Source organism: Phocoena phocoena, chromosome 4 (genome assembly GCF_963924675.1).
Source record: "Phocoena phocoena chromosome 4, mPhoPho1.1, whole genome shotgun sequence".
Classification (NCBI taxonomy): domain Eukaryota; kingdom Metazoa; phylum Chordata; class Mammalia; order Artiodactyla; family Phocoenidae; genus Phocoena; species Phocoena phocoena.
In genome coordinates, this window is record NC_089222.1 from 74,134,114 (window position 1) to 74,156,811 (window position 22,698).

The following is a 22,698-nucleotide window of genomic DNA, read 5'->3' on the forward strand; positions in this document are numbered from 1 at the left end:
CAGGGTCCAGTTCAGTTTCACCGGCTGCTTACTAGCTGTGTATCCTTGGGCCTCTATGGGCCTCAGGTTCTGTGTCACTTTCTAAGATTGCAGAGCGGTTAATAAGAGCTGATGCGTGTTTAAGTGCTTTGTAAACGGAACAGAAACAAACCAGTCTTTGCCGAAGTTATGGTCACTGCAGCTCCGCCGGTTCTGGTCCAGCATCCGGCGCGCAGGCGTGGGTAGGGCAGTGCGAGCACGACAAGAAGGGCGGGTCGCACAGCGCAGAGCGCGCAGCCGCCGCACATAGGGTCAAAGGCGGCGCTGTCGCCCTGGCGACCATTTCCCAGCTCCGTGGCGCCGCGAGCTAAGCCGCCTTCGGGAGAAATACGGGGCCAAGAAGCTTAGGCCATGTCGGTCGCCGCATCCTTCTCAATGCCCACGTCCTTCTCTGCGGTCGAAGGGTTGCCTGAGACTGAGAAGAACGCTGGGGAGTCCGAGAATACCTATATCCTGCGGCCCATTTTCCAGCAAAGGCGGGTAGCAGACGCGTTGTGGCGTGGCCGACCTGCGTGACTAATGCTTCCTGCAGGCAGAGCTTGCCTGATAGCCGGGGCGTCCCAAAGGAACCCGCGGGTGACGGGCGGGGTGGGGCGGGGCGGGGCGGGAGAGAGGGGCGGGGCTAGGGACAGAGGGGCGGGCCGGAGAGGAGGCCGGGTTTTGCGGGGGAACAGGCGATGGAGGAAGGGACAGGACCGGGGAAGGAGGGGCTGGGCGGGAGAGGGTGGGGCGCTGTTCTCCTTGGGCTCCCAGCTGCAGGGGGCAGCAGAGGACCAGACCTGTGGTTGCAGGGTTAACGCGCCGGGAGGTAGTCCCTTAGACAAGCACAGTATGGATGGTTGACTCTAGGAGATCCAGACTGTGGGCACAGAGGAATTGAGATAGTTGCATGGCAGAAAACAAGCGGCTTGCATCGAATGCCATTCAGCCCTGTTTCGAGGGTTACTGTGTGCATACGTGTGCCGGAAAGCGCTTACTCTTCTTCAGGGCGCGAGACCTGTATGTGTACAGTCTTACCTAAGTAATATCTGGAGGCTTTTGGCCTGCCACCCTAATACCTTCCCAGAATTAAGGCACAACGTCTCCTGCAGAGGACAGTCAGTTAGGGCTGTAGGATCCATCACTAACTTCATTTTCACAAGATTAAAAAAAATAATTTAAAAAATGACTTTCCTAAGCCCTTTTACTGTTTTTTGAAACTAGATTCCTGAATCAAATGCTTGGCAAATACTAGAACCCAGGAACTTTAGTTATAATGTGATAAAAAAATTCATGTAGCAGTTTTATGGTGGGTGGAAGGGACATTAAAAAAATATGTTCAGTTATCTTGGTAAAAGATTCTAAATACATAGAATGCCATTCACCTGTATTTCTGTTGTAAAACAGAACAAGATTAACAACAAATATATGTTATGTAGGAATAGCTCTATGAGATTATTTGTGACTCGTTTGAAGAAAACTTTTAGCATTTTACTGAGAGTGGAAAAGGCTTAAGGGAAGAGCCAGATATAGTATGTTTGTTAATAGGAAGACCACATTTTGAACAGATCAAATCCTAGAAATTTGTCCATGATTCTAAAGTTCGCCTGTGAGAATAAGCAAGCAAGAGACTAAAGAGAATACTGTTAAAAAGAAATAAGGGGCCTTCCCTGGTGGCGCAGTGGTTGAGAGTCCGCCTGCCGATGCAGGGGACACGGGTTCGTGCCCCGGTCCAGGAAGATCCCACATGCCGTGGAGCGGCTGGGCCCATGAGCCATGGCCGCTGAGCCTGCGCGTCCGGAGCCTGTGCTCCACAACGGGAGAGGCCACAACAGTGAGAGGCCCGCGTACCGAAAAAAAAAAAAAAGAAATAAGGGGCCGCTAGTACTACCAAACCACATTATAAACACAAAACTTAAAACATTCTGGTAACTTGGCACATGATAGACAAATCAACTGATAGAATATACAGCCCAGGGGCTTCCCTGGTGATCCAGCGGTTAAGACTCTGTGCTCCAAATTCAGGGTGCCTGGGTTCCATCCCTGGTCAGGGAACTAGATCCCGCATGCCACAACTAAAGATCCCGTATGCAGCAACAAAGATCCCATGTGCCACAACTAAGACCCCGCACAGCCAAATTAAATAAATAAATATTAAATATATATAGCCCAGATAAAGGAACCTAGTGTTGTAATATGTAATAAATACAACTAAAATGCTAATAGTATTGTTAGGGTGGTGAAATGAGGGGAGAATTTTTTCTCTGTCTTCATTTATTCAGTAATTAATTTCTTCAAAAAATATTGTCTACTATGTGCTGGATAGTGTTCTAGCAATGGGGATATAACAGTGAACAAAACAGATAAAAATCTCTGCTCTTTGGATCTTGTGTTCTAGCTGGGTAGAAGGACAACAAACAAGATAAATGCCTAAGTGAACCATATAGTGTATCAGATAGTAATAAGTACCGGGAAGGGAGATATAAAGTGGTAGGAGGGTGGTTTGAAGTTTTAGAGAGGGTGGCTAGGGAAAGTGACTTTTAAATAAAGACTTGAAAGAAAGGAAGGAGCTATGCATATAAGGAGAGGAATTGAATTTCAGGCAGAGGTTAACAGCAACTGCAGAAGCACTGAGGTTTCCATGCCTGGTGTGGTCAAAGAACATAGGGAAGGCCAGTGTGGCCTGAGTGGAGAGAACTAGGGGCAAAGTAGTAGAAAACAAAGTCAACGAGTTTGGTAGGGTAGATCATATGGGACCTTGCAAGTAACAGAATGTTGCTTTTACTCTGAGTGAGGTGGGAAATATTTGGGGTATTTTGAACGGAGGAGTGTCATGATCTGACACGTATTTAATAGCACCAGTCTAGTTGCTATGTTGAGAACAGGATTTAGGGACAAAGGCAGAGACAGAGAGACTTGTTAGGAGGCCATTGTAATCCAGGAAAGAAGTAGTGGTAGCTTGGAGCAAGGTGGTGGTGGGTGGTGAGTGTGATTGAATTTTAGATTATTTTGAAGGTAGAACTGATAAGATTTGCTCATGAATGGGATGAGGGCTGTGAGAGAGAAAGACAACCAAACTGACACCAGGGTTTTTGGCTTGAGCAGTTGGAAGAATGGAGTTACCATTGACTGAGGTGAGGACCTTGTTTTGGGGAGAGGAGATGATCAGAAGCTCAGTGTTGGATGTATTAAATTTAAGTTGCCTACTAGACATCTGGATGGAATATGGGTGGGAATATGTGGTCTGAAGTTCAAGGGAGAGGCTGGAGATACAGGTTTGCACTATGACTTGTTTTCTTAATTTGTTTTTATTACTTTTATGATAAAAATATGAAAAAGATGGAATAAATGGTTGTCATGACAAAAAACTGGGAGAAGTTAAGCTGCGAAGGTAAATTAGGGTTTTGGAATTACCAACTGGATGTTTCAAACTGTTTCATTTAGGTTCAGACCCTCTGTGGTTAGAGACTGTATCCATGCTGTGCTCAAGGAGGAACTGGCAAATGCTGAATACTCTCCAGAAGAAATGCCTCAGCTCACAAAACGTTTATCAGAAAATATTAAAGATAAATTAAAAGGTAATGGTGGTAATTGGAAATGACTTGTTCCCTTCAAACATCCAATTTTACTCATTTGCCTCCTTTATTTTTAAATAAGTGACATAACTGTGGATTCTATTAAACACACATTTTTCTTCACTGTCTAGTCATCTCAAGTATTTGGTAACTTTTACTCATGTAGGTTTTTGTAGATGGTGGGAAAGGGCAAAGGTGTGAAATACCTAGTTGTACCGAACTACTATCCAAGAATTCCCAGTATGCAGAAAGACCAGAAAATACAGGGGCTTCTTTCCCCCATAATTTTTGGTTGTTTTTTCTACCAAGATATCAAGTCCTCAGCCTCCCATCAGTACCCTCACAGTCTGACCTCAGTGCATCTCTCCTGCCAAATCCTTAACTACTTGCCCTACTCAGCACTCCACTTCTGCTTCACTCTACATCTGCAGAGCAGATCTTGTGCTTTTCCTCCCTGTTCTTTGTCTCTCTACCTCTCTCAGTCTCTTTTGTTAATAGTGTTATACAATCTGAAAAGTCCTTTCTATCTACCCTTTAAATTTTTAATTTAATTTAATTTTTTTGACTGCACCACGTGGCTTGCGGGATCTCAGTTCCCCAACCAGGGATTGAACCTGGGCCACGTCAGTGAAAGCCCAGGCCACCAGGGAACTCCCTATTTACTCTTTTTTAAAGATTTTTTTTGGAGGGAAGAAATGTCTTTGTAATCATAATACATTTTCATTGTAATAAACCTGGACAATACACATAAAGTGTTTTTCTGTTTGTTTGTTTTTTTGCGGTACGCGGGCCTCTCCCTGTTGTGGCTTCTCCCGTTGCGGAGCACAGGCTCCGGATGCACAGGCTTAGTGGCCGTGGCTCACGGGCCTAGCTGCTCCGGGGCATGTGGGATCTTCCTGGACCTGGGCACAAACCCGTGTCCCTGTGTCCCCTGCATCGGCAGGCAGACTCTCAACCACTGCGCCACCAGGGAAGCCCATAAAGTGTTTTTTTAATGATATAAAAGTCTGTTGTCCATGGTAGTTACTATTTAACACTTTGATGTATTTTTATTAATATGTTTTAATTTTTAGAAATAAAAAATATAGAAAAATACTAAGAATAAAATAGCAATTCTCTTTCCATCATCCAAATTAACTGTTAGTATATTAACATTTTTGTTTTCAGATTTTTAGTGAAATTCACTATTAAATTATTGTAAAAAAAATACATGCTTGTTATAAAAAAATAAAGTGTAGAAAAATAATTAAAATTAGAAAAATCACTCCTAATGCCCCCACCCAAGAAGAATCATTAATATTACGTGACCATCATACCAGTCCTCTTTTCTAATATATATGCAGATAAATACTTTAAAAACAATGGTATACTATAGACTGTTTCCCATAGTGTTACAGCATTCGTTCTATATTTAAATGGAATGATTGCCCACTATTTAGTCCTTTCACCATGGTATTTCCATTGCTGAGTTCTTTTTTCTGGTTCAATTCTTACCTAATGAGATTTTATTGTAAGTTTTTTCAGGAAGGGCTCAGAAATGCTGTATTCCCTGGATTCTTTCCTGTTTGAGAATGCCTTTAAACGAGAATATATTTTGGATGAATATAATATTTTGAGTTAATTATTTTTTGAGAATTTTATGGATGTTGCTTCACTGTCTTCTTGCATTGAATGTTACTGTGGAGAAATCTGAGGCCAGTCTGACGTTCTCTGCAGAAAGAATCCTGTCCCTAACCTTGATGCTCAGTAGTTTTTCTAGGGTATGGCTTGGTATTGAGCATTTTATGTCTGTTAATCTGCAGATTTTATTTTTTCCATATCAAGGAAATTTTCTTGTATCTCTGAGTACATTTCCGGTTCCATTTGTTAGATTATCTACCTTAGGACACCAAATATTGATGCGTTGAATCATCTCTGTCTTCCACATCTATTATCTTTGCTGTAATCTCTTCCTTTTTCTTTGACATATACTTGTGATCACCTTGTCAGTATTTGTTTTCATTTGTGTCTGTCTTGTCTCTTGCCATTTAAAAAAAAAATTATTTATTTATTTTTTGGCTGCATTGGGTCTTCGTTGCTGTGCGTGGGTTTTTCTCTAGTTGCAGTGAGAGGGGGCTACTCTTCGTTGTGGTGCATGGGCCTCTCATTGTGGTGGCTTCTCTTGTTGCGGAGCACGGGCTCTAGGCGTGCGGGCTTCAGTAGTTGTGGCTCGCGAGGTCTAGAGCACAGGCTCAGTAATTGTGGCGCACGGGCTTAGTTGCTCCGTGGCATGTGGGAACTTTCAGGACTAGGTCTCGAACCCATGTCCCCTGCTTTGGCAGGCAGATTCTTAACCACTGCGCCACCAGGGAAGCCCCTCTCTTGCCATTTTTAATTGATTAGCTCTGCACTAATATCATGTGAGTATTCAGTTTGTTTCCTAGGCCTATAATCTCCCCTTTCACCTTTCTGTTGTTTTGTAATCTGATTGAGTTCTTATTTTACTGAATTTGTGGGCTTATGTTTTTTTTTTAATAAATTAATTTATTTATATTTTATTTTTGGCTGTGTTGGGTCTTTGCTGCTGCGTGCAGGCTTCCTCTAGTTGTGGCGAGCAGGAGCTACTCTTTTTTTTTTTTTTTAATTTATTTATTTATTTATATTTTATTTTTGGCTGCATTGGGTCTTTGTTTCTGTGCGAGGGCTTTCTCCAGTTGCGGCGAGCGGGGGCCACTCTTCATCGCGGTGCGCGGGCCTCTCACTATCGTGGCCTCTCTTGTTGCGGAGCACAGGCTCCAGACGCGCAGGCTCAGTACTTGTGGCTCACGGGCCTAGTTGCTCTGCGGCATGTGGGATCTTCCCAGACCAGGGCTCGAACCCGCGTGCCCTGCATTGGCAGGCAGATTCTCAACCACTGCGCCACCAGGGAAGCCCGGGCTTATGTTTTTCTATATTATGAATCAGTTGTGAGGAATTTCTCTTTGTTCCTTGACTTATATTATCTCCTAGGTTGAGTTTTTTGGTCTTTTAAGCAGTACGTTTCTTTTCTTGTTATTCTTTGGTTTGTTTTTGCTGTTGTACCTTTGCATATTGCCATTCAGCTTCTTTTAATTTTGTTCTGATGTGGTGTGGGTGAATTTTTTTTTTTTTTACTCTCCTCCCACTGTATCTAAGACTATTTTATTTTATTAATTTTTTATTGAAGTGTAATTGATTTGCAATGTTGTGGCAATCTCTGCAGTACAGCAAAGTGACTCAGTTATACACATAGAGACATACTTTTTTTAATATTATTTTCCATTATGGTTTATCACAGGATATTGAATATAGTTCCCTGTGCTATACAGTAGGACCTTGTTGTTTACCCATTCTATATATAATAGTTTGCATCTACCAGCCCCAGATTCCCAGTCCATCCCTCTCCCTCCCTCCCTCCCCCTTGGCAACCACAAGTCTGTCCTCTATGTCTATGAGTCTCTTTCTGTTTTGTAGATAGGTTCATTTGTGCCATATTTTAGATTCCACGTATAAGTGATATTATATGGTATTTCCCTTTCTCTTTCTGACTTACTTCACTTAGTATGATAAATTCTAGTTGCATCCATGTTGCTGTAAATGGCATTATTTCATTCTTTTTTATGGCTGAGTAGTATTCCATTGTATATATGTACCACATCTTCTTTATACATTCATCTGTTGATGGACGTTTAGGTTGTTTCCCTGTTTTGGCTATTGTGAACAGTGCTGCTATGAACATGGGGTGCATGTATCTTTTTGAATTATAGTTTTGTCCAGATATATTCCCAGGGGTGGGGTTGCTGGATCATATGGTAATTCTATTTTTAGTTTTCTGAGGAACCTCCGTACTGTTTTCCATAGTGGCTGCACCAACTTACATTCCCACCAATAGTGCAGGAGGGTTCTCCTTTCTCCACACCCTCTCCAACATTTGTTATTTGTAGACTTTTTAATGATGGCCATTCTGATGGGTGTGAGGTGGTACCCCATTGTAGCTTTGACTTGCATTTCTCTAATAATTAGTGACGTTGAACATCTTTTCATGTGCCTACTGGCCATCTGTATGTCTGTCTGTATTAAGGTGTTCTGCCCATTTTTCAATTGGGTTGTTTGTTTTTTTGTTGTTGAGCTGTCTGAGCTGTTTGTATATTTTGGAGATTAAGCCCTAGTCTGTCACATCATTTGCAAATATTTTCTCCCATTCCGTATGTTTCTTTTTGTTTTTTTTATGGTTTCCTTTGCTATGCAAAAGCATGTAAGTTTGATTAGCTCCCATTTGTTTATTTTTGTTTTTATTTCTATTGCCTTGGGAGACTGACCTAAGAAAGCATTGGTATGATTTTTGTCAGAGAATGTTTTGCCTATGCTGTCTTCTAGGAGTTTTATGGTGTCTAAGACTATTTTATTTTTCCCTCAGAACTGTGTTTTAAGTGATGGGCATTTAATATTCTAGCCGCATTTCTAAAGCATGGGTATGAGAAAAGGAGGAAGAGGAATGGGTAGAGAAAGGAGGAAGCTCAGCTGAGCTGTGCGCACTGTTTTTTAAAAATAACTTGGGCTCTGTCTCCTTCTGAGATTTTATTAAGTATACTGCATTAGGGTTCATGTCCCACAATGGAAGGGTTCCTATAAGTGTTCAGATTGTTTGCCTAATTTACTGTATAATCCTGGAGCTTTTACTTTCATCAAAAAGAGTTGGCTCTGGGACTTCCCTGGTGGTACAGTGGTTAGGAATCTGCCTGCCAATGCAGGGGACACAGGTTCGAGCCCTGGTCTGGGAAGTTCCCACATGCCACAGAGCAACTAAGCCTGTGCACCACAACTACTGATCCTGCGCTCTAGAGCCCGCGAGCCACAACTACTGAAGCCCACGCGCGTAGAGCCCGTGCTCTGCAACAAGAGAAGCCACCGCAATGAGAAACCCGCACACCACAACAAAGAGTAGCCCCCACTCACCACAACTAGAGAAATGCCGTGCACAGCAACGAAGACCCAACACAGCCAAAAATAGATAAATAAAATAAATATATTTATATATAAATAAATTAAGCTAAATTAAGAGAAAGATTATTTTTTTTTAAAAAGGGGTTGGCTCTGTCTCAACTTTGCCTGTTTCACTTTTTTCTTCTTCACTGTTTCCCCTATTCCTTGGTCAGAAAGGAGGGAAGATAAAGATGCCTATTCAGTTTTCTGTCCCCCAGGTTTGTTGTTGGGGAGAATTTTCAGGATTTTGCTGTTTCAGCAGTATAGTTTTGGGGGAAGCAGCTGAGTTGTCCTAGGCCATACCAGTATTCTCCAGAATCTTATGGTTTATTTTCTATCTTACTGAACAGCTTGCAGTTTTCTAAAGATCCCATGCTCTTTGTCTTTGCATATGCTGTCCCCCTCCATAGAATGGAGAAACATTGTCCATCTGGTAAATTCTCACTCATCTTTCAGGACTCAGCTCACTTATCCCATCCTCCAAGAAGTCTTTTCTGGTCATCCTTTCCCTGTTGCCCAGTCAAAGGGAGGAGCCATCCAGTTCTGTGCTCCTAATGTACCTTATACATGCCTCTCTTTGAATTATTACTACATTGCCTTTTCATTTTATTTTCCATGTTTGCCTTCCCAACTACTATGAGTTCTTTAAGGCAAGAAGAGCATCTTATTTATCTCTGTATCTTGAGGGCCTAGCTCATTTCCTGACTTAGAGTAGGGGAGAAAGGAAGGAAGCTAAGACCTACTGAGAGTCTACTATGGAAGAGAAATGGGTAGAGACAGGAGGGAGCTTGTCTCTACCCACTTCCTCACAACACGGCCAGGAGGAAGGTAGTGATATTCCCATTTAACAGTTGAGGGAGATTTAAACCAAAACGTTAAATAACCCGTCTAAAGTTACACACTTACTAAGCTTATGGTTAGAATTTGTCCTTAAGTCTGACTCCTAAGCTTATAATCATACTCAGTAAGGGCTTGTAGACTGAATGCTTATGTTCATTTCTAGGCAAATTTGCCTTCGTTAAGTAATTTTACCATATATTTGCTTATAGATAACTTTCTTATTTTTTCTTTCCAGAAATGGGATTTGACCGATATAAAATGGTGGTGCAAGTAGTGATTGGAGAACAAAGAGGGGAAGGTGTATTGTGAGTAGTTGGCTTTTCCTTCTTGTTTTTATTTTTATATATTTCTTATTGGGTGTTCATCTTCTCGACAATCCAGTAAGATAGTGTCTTTGCAAGAGTGAGAGGAATGGACGGTATAATAAAATGCAGCTGTGAACTGAAGAGATCCTGGTACTGAGCAGCGAGGTTGACAATCTGGGTGAACTCCATGGGGTAACTCACTTCTCATAGTATCTGTAGGCTAGTACGTCTTTCAGGGCTTATGTATATATGCTCCCAAAGAGAGTGTAGGATTATGTATATATGTTTCCTCCCATATTCCTTGTTGCCTGGTTTTTGGTCCTACCATTCTCCTAAATTAATATCTTTAAAGTTGTCTGAGTGACAATTTTCATAGCTATTGTTATTGGCCTGGGCTTCTGTTTTTTAAAATTCACTCTGGTTTTTTTGGCCCTGATGTCACTCGTGTAACTTGTTTCTCTTCTGTTTTTCTAACTGATTATTCTCTCCTAAACTGGTTCCTCTTTTTCCCCTACATCCCCAGCTGTGAGCTTTCCTCAAGACTCAGTTCTTATTCTTCTGCTCTTCTGTGTGCTTTTTCAATGAGCTCATTCATTCTCATTACCTCAAACCATCATTCCTGTATTGGCAAGTTCGAAATCTGTATTTCCTGTCTTTTCCTGTGCCCAAGTGTTAATCTCCTGTTTCCCTTTGTAAACAGTGCCTAGTCCAGTATTTTATAAGAAAGTATGAAAATATTTGCTGGATGAATTAAAAAAATACCTTGTAGATACTATCACTGAGAATTTTCACTATAGAATGTTAGCTTGGGAGGAGAATGCAGATTCTTTCTGGTGTCCAGTCCCCTTATTTTATGATGACGCTTATGAGGTTCAGCATGATTTGCCCAAAATTCTAGATCTGGCTGGCGTCAGGCTCACTAATAGAGCCCAGGCTTCTGACTCCTCGCACAGTACTCTTCACCGTGGTGCCCTCTACCATTCGATCAAAAGGCTTCAGTAGAGTTCTTCACCACAGAGAAACTAAGAAATACCTTACTATTCTGTCATCTCAGAGTCAACGTGTTCAAATAGAGTTGCATATTTCTTTCCCCTTCCTCTCCTCAAATAAGCCTCTCATTTTCATTTCTCTGCCTCCTGCCTTATGACCAAGATTCCATTGACTCAGGCTTAAAAGTGTGGAACTCTCTTTTATCTTATGTAGCCATTACTCTCTCTCATTGCACGCACTGTAACCTGGATGCCAGGGTTGCTTAGCAGCCCCTTATCAGCACTTCCAGACTCTGATCTCTCTCCTCTGCAATTCACACAGCAGACCAGTCTCCCAGAAGTACACCCTCACCTCCTTTTCATAAACTCTATAGAGTTTATTTCAAATCCTGTATAGTATAAACTCCTCAGACTTGTCCTGACTGACTTTGTTCAATGTGATCAGGTTAAACTCTAAAGCATGGCATATAAGGCCTTCCCCACTTCCTTTTAAAACTTTTATCATCTAAAATTTTAGGCATATGAAAAAGTACATGGACTAAGGAACTCCCATATGTCTATTACTTATCTTTAAGGTTATTAACACACACCCATGTTGTTTCATTTATACCTCCATCTACTCTCCCTGACCCCACCAGATTATCTTGAAGCAAGTTCTAGTCATCATATCATTTAATCTGTAAGTACAACAGTATATATCTCTAAAATATAAGGGCCCTTTTCAACATAATAAAATATCGCATGTAAATATTGAAAATCCTTAATATTATAAAACATTCAGTTAGCTTTTAATTATTCCCAGTTGTCTCATATATACATGTGCATGTATGTATATGTGTGTTTTTGTGCGTGTGTATGTGTATTTTTTTTAGTTTGTTCAGGTCAGGATACAGACAAAGTCCATGCATTGCATTTGGTTGATACGTCTCCTAAATTTCTTTTAGTCTGTCATTTTGCTTCTTCTCCCTCACCCCCCTTTTTTTTAACCTTGCCATTTATTTGTTGAGGAAATTGGGTTGTTTGTCTTGTAGAGTTTCCTACATTCTGGTATTTGAGGATTGTATCCCCATGGTATTGTTTAGTACGTCTTCTAGCTCCTGTATTTCTTGTAAATAAGTAGTTAGATCTAGTCTTTTTTTTTTTTTTTTTGTGATACGCGGGCCTCTCACTGTTGTGGCCTCTCCTGTTGTGGAGCACAGGCTCCAGACGCGCAGGCTCAGCAGCCATGGCTCACGGGCCTAGCCGCTCCATGGCATGTGGGATCTTCCGGGACCGGGGCACGAACCCGTGTTCCCTGCATTGGCAGGCAGACTCTCAACTACTGTGCCACCAGGGAAGCCCAGATCTAGTCTTAATCAGTGATAGGTTCGAGTTTTGGGCAAGAATAGTACATAGGTGTTTAGTATACATTCTATTCCATCTTATCAGGAGGCACAAAAATGTCTGGCTCTTCCTATATTTATTGTTAAGATTGATCATGGAGTTTAGATGTTGTTGGATAGATCCATCTATTATAAAGTTCCCTATCAGCTTTACCATTAATGATTTTAGCATCTGTCCTAGATCCATTATTCATCACAGGTTACAAGATAGTGATCTTCTATCATTGTTCTTTATTTATAAGCTGGAATTCTTCTATTAAGAATGACTTTTTTGGGCTTTCCTGGTGGCACAGTGGTTGAGAGTCCGCTTGACGATGCAGGGGACGCGGGTTTGTGCCCCGGTCCAGGAAGATCCCACATGCCGTGGAGCGGCTGGGCCCGTGAGCCATGGCCGCTGAGCCTGCGCGTCCGGAGCCTGTGCTCCGCAACGGGAGAGGCCACAGCAGTGAGAGGCCCGCATACCGCAAAAAAAAAAAAAAAAAAAAAAAAGAATGACTTATTTTTTTTCATTTGTTTCATTACAATGAGATACAGTTTGTATAGGAAAGGAGGGATAAATTTACCTATTTTCAGAGTAATGAATTGGTTCCCTAGCATCCTCCCAAGGTTACCAATGAGTTTTTTTTCTATCCATGAACCCATGGTTTTAAATATATGTGATGTGTTTAAATCAATTGCAGTTAGTATCTTCACTGAAGCTCAAATTGTCCCATCTTTGGCCATTGGTAGCTTCTTCTTCCCCTCCCCTCCCCTCCCTTCCCTTTCCTTCCTTCCCTTCCTTCATTCCTTGTTTTGTTTTGTTTTTGAAAAAACACAGACGCTTTATTTCTCTTCTCAAAACACACCAGATAGGAATCCCAGCCTGGTGAGGTGCTTCCCTGCTGTCAAGGATATAGGCCCTCCTGTTTTGCTCTGCTGTGTCCTCATCTGCATGGTTGAAGATGGCTCAATACTACATTTATTTACATTCCTTAAGGGAAAGAGATAGAAGGAAAGCATATATGCCTTTCCATTTTCAGTACTTTAAAGATGTGATTACATTGTCTTCTGATTTCAGTTGGTTCTGTTGAGAAATCAGCTCTAAGTCTTATTATTGTTCCTTTGGAGGTGATGTGTCTTTTTTCCTAGCCACTTTAACATGTTTTTCTCATTGCCTTTTGACTATGAAGATATATGGTTTTCTTTGTACTTATTCTACTTGGGGTTCTCAGGGCATTTTGAATTTGTGGGCTCTTGAATCTGTTTTGTATCAGATTGGGAAAAGTCTTAACCATTATCTTTGTTTCTTTTTTTTAAATAAATCTTTTAGAATAGTTTAGATTTACAGAAAAGTTGCAGAGATAGGACAGAGAGTTCTTAACTACTTCACATCCATTTTCTTCTATTATTAACATCTTCTATTAGTATGGTACATTTGTCACAATTAATGAACCAATATTGATGCATTATTATTAACTAAAGTTCATACTTTATTTGGATTTCTTTAGTTTTCGCCTAATGTCCCTTTTCTGTTCTAGGATCCTATCTAGGATACCACATGTCATGTCTCTTTAGTCTTCTCTTGGCTCTGACAGTTTCTCAGACATTCCTTGGTTTTGATGACCTTGACAGTTTTGAGAAGTACTGGTTAGGTATTTTGTAGAATATGCCTCAAATGGGATTTGTCTGCTCATGATTAGTTTGGGATTATAGGTTTTCGGGAGGAAGATCACAGAGGTAAAGTGCTGTTCTCATTATATCATTCATTTCAGGGTACATACTGTCAACATTACATATTACTGTTGATGTTAACCTTGATCCCTGCCTGAGTAGTGTTTGTCAGGTTTTTCACTATGAAGTTACTCTTTCTTCCCCTTTCCATTCTGTACTTTTTACAAAGAAGTCACTGTGTGCAGCCCACACTTAAGGAGCAAGGAGTTATGCTCCACCTCCTTGAGGGCAGAGTGTCTACATAAATTACTTGGAATTTTTCAGCATAAGAGATTTGTCTGTTCTCTCTCATTTATTTATTTATTCAGTCATTTATTTATTTCAGTATGGACTATGGATTTTTATAATTTGGATTATAATCCAGTACTACTTTATTTATTTTGTTGCTCAGATTGTTCCAGCTTTGGCCATTGAGAGCTCTTTCAGCTGACTCCTGGGTTCCTTTCACATACCCTACTATTGTGGGTTTTTTGAGCACAACCTCATTTACTGGCACTATAAGATGCCCCACCTTATCCATTCCCTGCCCCAGCCCTAGAATCAGCCATTTCTCTAAGGAACCTTGATTCATTGTATGGCAGAATGCATTAGAAACTAAGATCTGGGTGCTATATATATGGCTATTATCTTTTAAAATATTACCTGTGCTTCATTTGCTCTCTGCTATCCTTTATGGACTCCAATAACAAGTATTTAGATCTCTTTACTGTAATTTATGATGCTCTTTTCTGAATTTTTGTTTTTTCTCTCTGTGCTTCAGTTTGGATATTTTTTTATTGACCTGTCCTTCAGTTCACTAATCCTCTTTTCATTGTGTCTAATCTGCTATTAAACCCACCAACTGAATTCCTAATTTGTTATTATATTTTTCAGGTCTAGAATTCCCATTTAATTCTTTTTTCATAAAAATTGTTTTTTGTATATTCTAATTGTATAGTGAAATTCTTTATTTTTTATCTATGTTCTCCATCCTCCCTCTCTCCTCCTTTTTTGCATTTTGGTCATAACAGTGCTTACGCTAGTATCTGGATCACATGTGAGTCTGTTTCCTTTGATTATTTTTTTGTCTTGTTAATCTTTCATATGGCTCTGTCTCTTGGCATGCCTAGTTTGAGTCCTGGACATTGTGTTAAAAAAAAAACTGTAAAACTTCCAGATAATATTATTTTCCTCCAGAGAAGTTTAACCCTTTCCTTTGTAATTCAGGTAGAATATGGGCTACTTACCGTAATCCAATCAGATACTGAGCTGAGTTGAGGTTGGGTTGCTGATTTGATAAGTCTCTCTCTATCTTTAGCTCACCCTTCTGTCTTGAACATAGCCCTTCAGATCTTTCAATGAAGAACCTGGAGTGTTCATTGGAACCCCAGCCTCAGCAGGTACTGACTTTTAGTCCTTTCCTCAGGATTAAACTATCCTTCATTTCAGAGGCTTCTTTTTTAATGAATTAGTTTCCTTAAAAAGCAAAAATATATTATTTTACAGTTCTGGAGATCATAAATTCAGAATGGGTTTTGTGGAGCTAAAATCAAGGTGTTGGCAGGACTGTATTCCTTCTGGAGGCTCTGGGGGAGAGTCCATTCCCTTGCCTGTTCCATCTTCTAGAGGCTACCTGCATTCCTCAGCTCATAAACCCTTCCTCCATCTTCAAAGCCAACAGCATTGCATCTTCAGGTATCTCTTGATTCTGACCTTCCTGCCTCCCTCTTTCTTTTATAAGGACCCTTGTGATTACATTGAGCCCACCTGGATAACCTCCCCATCTGAAGATCCTTAGTTACACATCTGTAAAACCATTTTTGCCATGTAATATAACATATTCACAGGTTCTGGGATTTAGGACATAGACATATTTGGTGGGGGGCCATTATTTTGCCTACCACATATAGCTTTTTAGGTTCCTGCTTATGCAGTTTCAGAATTCAGCACATGTCTTGAGAGGAAACCTACTATGTGACCGGCTCAGTTCTACTCTCTCCTTTTTCACACAGATCTTGGTCCCTCAAGCCTCCAATTTTATCCCCCCCGGCCCTGCAAGACTGCCAGCAGTCCTGCTGGTTTCTTTTTCCCTTAGTAATTGGTCCTGTACCTGGGCAAAGCCCAGGCTCTCAGCCTCTAGCTCTGTGCCCAGAGCTGGCAAATGCCCCAGGGAGAACTTTGCTGCAGAATATCAACTTACCTCATGTGGTTCACCTTTCTCTGGAATTTTGGCTCCCCTAGTCCAATTTGCTTCAGCAGCTCTCTGATTCATTTTATTCGGTTTTTCTAATTGACTTGGTGGGAGCATTGGCCTGCTACAAAGTGTTCCATCATATTTCTTCTAAGTCTTTTGACATAACTTTATCAATATAAATATATATACACATATGTGTAAAAATATATATATATACATAAATGTGTGTATGTATATTTTTAAATATAACATTCTTTTAAAAAATTTATTTATTTATTTGGTTCACTGGGTCTCATTCGTGGCAGGTGGCCTCCTTAGTTGTGGCGTGCGAACTCTTAGTTGCAGCATGCATGTGGGATCTAGTTCCCTGACCAGGGAGCGAACCCAGGCCCCCTGCATTGGGAGTGCAGAGTCTTAACCACTGCACCACGAGGGAAGTCCCTATAAAATTCTTTTTGATATAGCGCAGGGTTTTGATATGACCCAAGTGTCCCAGGTTTAATCTTGTACGTTTACAGCCGTGGCCCTAGAATTGGCCATTCCTCCGAGGAGCTCTGGTTCCTTTTATTGGGAAATTGTGTAAAGAGACCACAATTTGAAAGCAAAGACTTTGTTTTATGCATCTTTGTATCATTTGCACCTAGCACTTTGCTCGTATATAATACTCAACAAATACTTATTAAACACATTTTTATATTCATGCTTTCACTTGGTTCTGCTCAGCTTAAGCACTACTTCTTTGGCTTTTACTCCTCTCTAAATTCTCTAAAATTCTTTAGCACTTCTACAGATTTAATTCAACGATTGTGCATCTTGGACTTGAAGGCTTGATCTAGATAGACATTATAATCCGTTTTAATCCTAATAACCTATAAATCAGCACCAACAATACATTATCTTATTCTTTTGGTGTGTATTAATTTTTTTTCACCTATTTAAGCTGAGAATTGTTTGAGGACAAACCGGATTTTATTCTTTCTGGACAAATGGTACTTGCTAAATAAATACTTGTTGATTGATCAGTTAAGTAGATTAATTTTATTTCATACTGTTACAGTTTGGAAATAGGTGGAACTTTTTTGATTTAAGAATGTGTGAAATATTAGGCTGGGGGGAGCTCTTCTATGTAAAACTGAAAAAAAAAGTCTTTTAAAATTAAACCAATATAGCATGGTGTATATATAACTTTCTCTACAGACTTGAGGCTGAACCACCTAGATTCAAAGCCAAGCTTTGTCACTTACTATATAAATGACTTTGGACAAGTTTACTTAGTTTCTCCGACTCTCAGTTTCCATGTTTATTAAATGGATGTAATAATAATGCCTTTCTCATAGGATTGAGTTAATACATGTAAAGCTCTTAGACCAGTGGGGCACAAAGTGCTCAATAAATGTTAATGATGAATCATATACATACATTTAATTAAAAAAATTTAAAATTACTTTTTAAACTTAACATTACATTGTGAACATCTTTTCATGTTCTTAAAGTTTTTTTTTTTGTAAAAAATACCTTTAATGGCTGCATAGAATTTCATTGCTAAGAAATACCTTAATTTTGTTTACCAATCCAATACTTCTGGGTATTTAAGTTGTTTCCACTTTTAAATAGGCTTTTATTTTTACTGACATTTTTTCTTATCCAAGAACTGGGGAGAGGAGAATGGCTAATTTTAGAACTTAGTATAGCATCCTCTAGAGATAATACTGTATTTAGAATTAGTTAGAAGATTGAATTCTAGTTCAGAGTTTGCCCCTTTCTTTTCTGTGACTCTATAAAATGATCAGGTTGGACTAAATAATTTGTTGGGTCCTTTCTAGACCTACCTTCTCATATTATTGTGCAGGAATTGAGCCCATTTTAGCCATAAGTCTTAGGTATTATTTCCTCTAAAAGTCATACATAGATATCTTACCTGAAATAATCTATAACAGAGCTTCCCACCCAGACTACCAGTGACTTAGGCCATCGGGCAGCTATCAGAGTCTGAGGCTGCTAGACCCCTGGGCTGGTCACCTCCAGCTGCAAGCAGCCTTATCTATGACTCCAGTCCCTTCTAGTTTACCCAGTATACTCTGCTGTACAAATATGATTTTCTGTATGTCATCTCATTCTGTGAAAAGGTTTGGAAGCACTGATGTATAAGAATGTATCAAGGAAAACTTTTGCTCGTGGCAGATATATATAGTTCAGATCCTTGTTATATTGTTGATAATACTCTCTTCTTTGACGTTTTAGCATGGCTACTCGCTGTTTCTGGGATGCTGACGCTGACAACTGTACTCATGATGTTTTCATGAATGTAAGCCTATTTGGAACCCTTTTTTTCCTTTCTCAGGGTCACGTGGGCATTCCAAATCAAATCACTTACTATTTGTTAAGATGTGAAGACACTTTATTTATTTCTTTTGGCCGTGCTACACCGCATGTGGGATCTTAGTTCCTCAACCAGGGATTGAACCCGTGCCTCCTGCAGTGGACCGCCAGGGAAGTCCCTGAGGACACTTTAGTTTTAGACATTTGTCTGAGACTTCTGGATAAGATGATTTTACTGTTCGTTTGTGTTATTAAAGCAGAAACATAGACTGCTGCTTATAGGCAAGGATACTTTATGATGTAACTCTTCACAAGTTTGAATGTGGAAATCGCATATTATTTATTTGGTGCTAATAGACATATAGCAGTTTGCTAAGCTGCAAAGAAATTTGGGTGGCAGGGATTCCATGAGCAAAGGTGATTCTTCTTTCAGTAATAAAATTAATTACTTTATCTTAAAGCTATTTCTCAAAACTAAACAAAAGAGGAATTTTTAAAAATAGGTTTCATTTAAACATTGGTATGTTATTGACATGAGTGTCACGTATTTTAATCATATGTTGTTATTTTATACTTGCTTCCAGAAATATTCCCACCTTCTATCCAAATGCTCCCAGGTTGTGAATTAGTAGAGTCAGAATTAAAGTACAGTAGAGTAGAAAAGAACTAGATTGGGTGAATCAGGAGAGAGGTTCCATTTCTAGCTCTGTAACTTTCTAATTAAATGACTTCAGGTAAGTCATTGAACTTTTCTGTGGTTGTATCAGTAACACTAGGAAGCTGTACTAGATTTTCCTAAAGACTGGCTGTGGCTGCCTAAGAATAATTTGAGGAACTTTTTAAAAATACGGATGCCAAGGCTCTGCTCAATAGATTCTGATCAAACAAGCCAGGGGTTGGATCAGTGACTCTGAATTTTTAAAAAGTTCTCCACATGATTATACTCACTGCCAGGTATGGAAGCTGCTTGTGTAGATGATCTTAAGGTACCTTTTGGCTCTAAAATTCTATGGTCCTACCAAAGTTTTATTTTATGCCCAACTGCCCTAGGGATGGAAGGCTGAACAGTGGGAAGTACTATGTAAATCTTCATTTATCAGCTTTCTAGGGGAAGGGTAAATAAAGCTCAGGTGGTGGTTTTTCCTGCTTTTTGGAGTTAAAACTGCATATTTCTCTGAGTCCTTATATAATACAGTTCATTCATTCAACAAATAATTCTGAGCTCCTATTATGTGCCAGCTTCTGTAGTGGCCTATATATATATATTTTAAAAAATAGATTTATTTATATTTTTATTTATTTATTGTATTTTTGGCTGCATTGGGTCTTCGTTGCTGTGCGCGGGCTTTCTCTAGTTGCGGTGAGAGGGGGCTACTCTTCGTTGCAGTGCGTGGGCCTCTCATTGCGGTGGCTTCTCTTGTTGCGGAGCACGGGCTCTAGGCGTGCAGGCTTCAGTAGTTGTGGCTGCTTTAAAGATTATCAGGATCAGGTTTTAGAATACAGGATTAGTTGGGGCGCTGTCTAAAAATAATATTTGAAAGCCTGATCTAGGTTGCTGACTTAGTCTACTGTATCTTTAGTTCAGTTTGTTGAGTGTTTATTTAGGCTTAATTTTTTAGGACTTAAAGTACTTTATTTGGGAGAAGATCCCAGGAAGGACCAATAGAATATGAGGAAATGAGAGAAGGGAGAGAAAAGCATATACTATTGAGCTGATAATTGCTGTGGATAACCAGGGCTCAGTCCTGATGGAGAACTCTGGGTGGCATTGTAAGAACAGTGCCAGTCAAAGTGGGGTCCACAGACCAGTGCCAGTCTATGAACTGTTTGTTATAGGTCTTCAATAAGATAAGTACATAAATTAAGTGTAAGGGTTTAGAAACACTCATGGAATTTGACAAAGTAATTTTATGTTCATTGAATCTAATAAGTTTTGGTTATATTTGTATGTTTCTTTTTTCATTTCATTTTCTTAGTTATTAATTTCTATTGTATTTTATGAAAGTATCAGTTCATAAGGGATTGACAATTAAAACAAACAAAAAAATAGGTCCCTCACCACAGATAGCACTGTTTGAGAACACAGCTCACAGTAATTCCTTCCAAGAAGCCAGGGAACTGGGCTAACCACGGAATTTGCTTTTGGTTAATAATCGGGTAGTGGAACTCATGTTTTCTCCCATCATTGCCAGGCTGGAGGTGAGGTTGGTGAGTTAGGAGTTGCTGAGGCAGGTGGAACTCCTGTAATAAGTACCTAAAAAGTGTTTTAACAAATTTAACTAGGATCTGGAACACATTTTGAGATTCTGAGTTAAAAGATGGACAAATGGGGGCTTCCCTGGTGGTGCAGTGGTTGAGAGTCCGCCTGCCGATGCAGGGGACACAGGTTCATGCCCTGGTCTGGGAAGATCACACATGCCACAGAGCGGCTGGGCCCATGAGCCATGGCTGCTGAGCCTGCGCGTCCAGAGCCTGTGCTCCGCAATGGGAGAGGCCACAACAGTGAGAGGCCCACGTACCGAAAAAAAAAAAAAAAAAAGATGGACAAATGAATTTTATCAATTAAGAACAAACAACCAGATATCATTTGTCCTTATCCAGAATTTATGACAAGGTGCTGTATTTTCGTTATTTGTGAAACTATAATATCCTTGGGTTGGGTAATGCATTTACTCCAAGAAACTCAAAGCATTTTAATTATATTATCTCTTTGATAAATCAGGAAAAACAGGTATACTTGTTTTATGAATAAACGTTACATAAAGAACATTAGTTTGCATTTTATTTCCTCATTCAAAAAATATAATTCTTTACTCATCCTACCCTTTTAGCAAGCAATTTTGTAGCTACCCCGAGGCAAGCAAATTTATAATTATACTCTGGAAAACCTGTTTCTTAAAGAAGGGAAAGAGTCTTCATGATTGAAAATTGGCAAAGATCTGAGATGTTAATTTCACGTCCGTGCTGCCTTTCCTCCTTCATTAGTACTAACATTCTGGATTTGTGTGTTTGTTTTCTTTCTGTTTTGTTTGTTTTTTTAGGACAGTTTATTCTGTGTTGTAGCGGCATTTGGCTGTTTCTACTATTGAACCTTTGAAAGCTGGAAAAAGATATGACCATGAAGAAATATGAAGTTTTTTATATTGTTAAATATCTTGACAAAATAAAGTTGGCAGTTTGACAACGGAGTTTGTTGAGTTTTAGGCCTTATAGTTTAATGTTTTGATTTCTTTATAACATGTTATTACATTTGGAAGGTAGAGAAAAAAGTAGGGAAAATTCATAATTCAATTGTTCAAACATAACCAGTGGTGTTTTGTTGTTTTTTTTTTTTTTGCAGGGTTAAAAAAATCATGTATATAATTTTGTAACCCGATTTTTCACTTCTCATAATGTCATGTGCAATTTTTTTGCCATTTTATTTGATCGCAATTTTCACTAGCATACTTTAATAGTTGTACTTATTCCATTAGGTTATACACCATTGGTTATTTTTGCCATGTCCTTATTGAGGGACTGATTATTTCTAATTTTTCACTATTATAAATAACACTGAGATCAGTTTATTTGTGCATAAAGTTTTTTATCCTACATTTTTTTGGAAATGAGGAATATCAAATAATATATTATTAATCAAACATAACTACAGTGAATCCCATATAGGAAATATTAATATCACCTTATAGCAATTATAGGAAAAGAGCTTAAGGAAATTGGAAAACTCCAGTTTCTTAAAGACAGTTTTGTCAAAAAAGGTTGGAGTTTACTCTCCACATGTCAAGATGCTCCTTAGGTCAATCTGCAGTGTCCTAAGATCCTCTCAGATGGTTTCAACCTAATCATTGCCAAGACACCATCATGGACAGAGTTGTCTGTAGGCCATCAAGCTGGTGAGGGTTACCAGGTTCTGGGTAGGACAGGCTCTTGCAGGTACAGTGCATACACATACACATGGAGTTCAGGTAGGACACCAACTGCTCCATCAACTACAACGTGAAAGACCCTGTATGGAGGGCGATGTGATCATACTGTTGGAATCAGAGCAAGAGGCTCAGAGACTACGTTGATCCTGCTGAGCCCTGGATGTCTGGGTCAAGCACTTAGCCCATGTTTAGGATCAAACTTGTTTCAAGAAGCAGATCTGAATAACTCTGTATATCATTTTTCATGGTGAATTATTGGAAGCATTTCCTTTAAGATCAAGAAAAAGGGAAGGATGTCCTCTCTCACCACTTACACTCTATATAGTGCTTACATGCAAAGTTCCAAACAGTCTCCTTTTTTTTGCTCTGAACGTGAATATCATTCCTGGAAATGCAAACTGGCATCCGTTCACTGACCACGCAGAGGAACTGATCTTTCTAAGCCACGGAGTCAAGTTTTGGAAAACTGCTAGTGCTGGAGGGT

At 39.7% G+C, this 22,698-nt stretch overlaps 1 protein-coding gene across 1 annotated transcript; it reads left to right on the forward strand.

The window, feature by feature from the left end:
* Nucleotides 1-293: 293 nt before the first annotated feature.
* DYNLT2B (dynein light chain Tctex-type 2B) lies at nt 294-21,476 on the forward strand. Its single transcript, XM_065876756.1, has 5 exons — nt 294-515; nt 3,463-3,596; nt 9,649-9,718; nt 18,214-18,277; nt 21,333-21,476. The coding sequence occupies exons 1-5, from the start codon at nt 391-393 to the stop codon at nt 21,378-21,380; spliced, it is 441 nt and encodes a 146-aa protein (XP_065732828.1). The 5' UTR covers nt 294-390; the 3' UTR covers nt 21,381-21,476.
* Nucleotides 21,477-22,698: the final 1,222 nt, after the last annotated feature.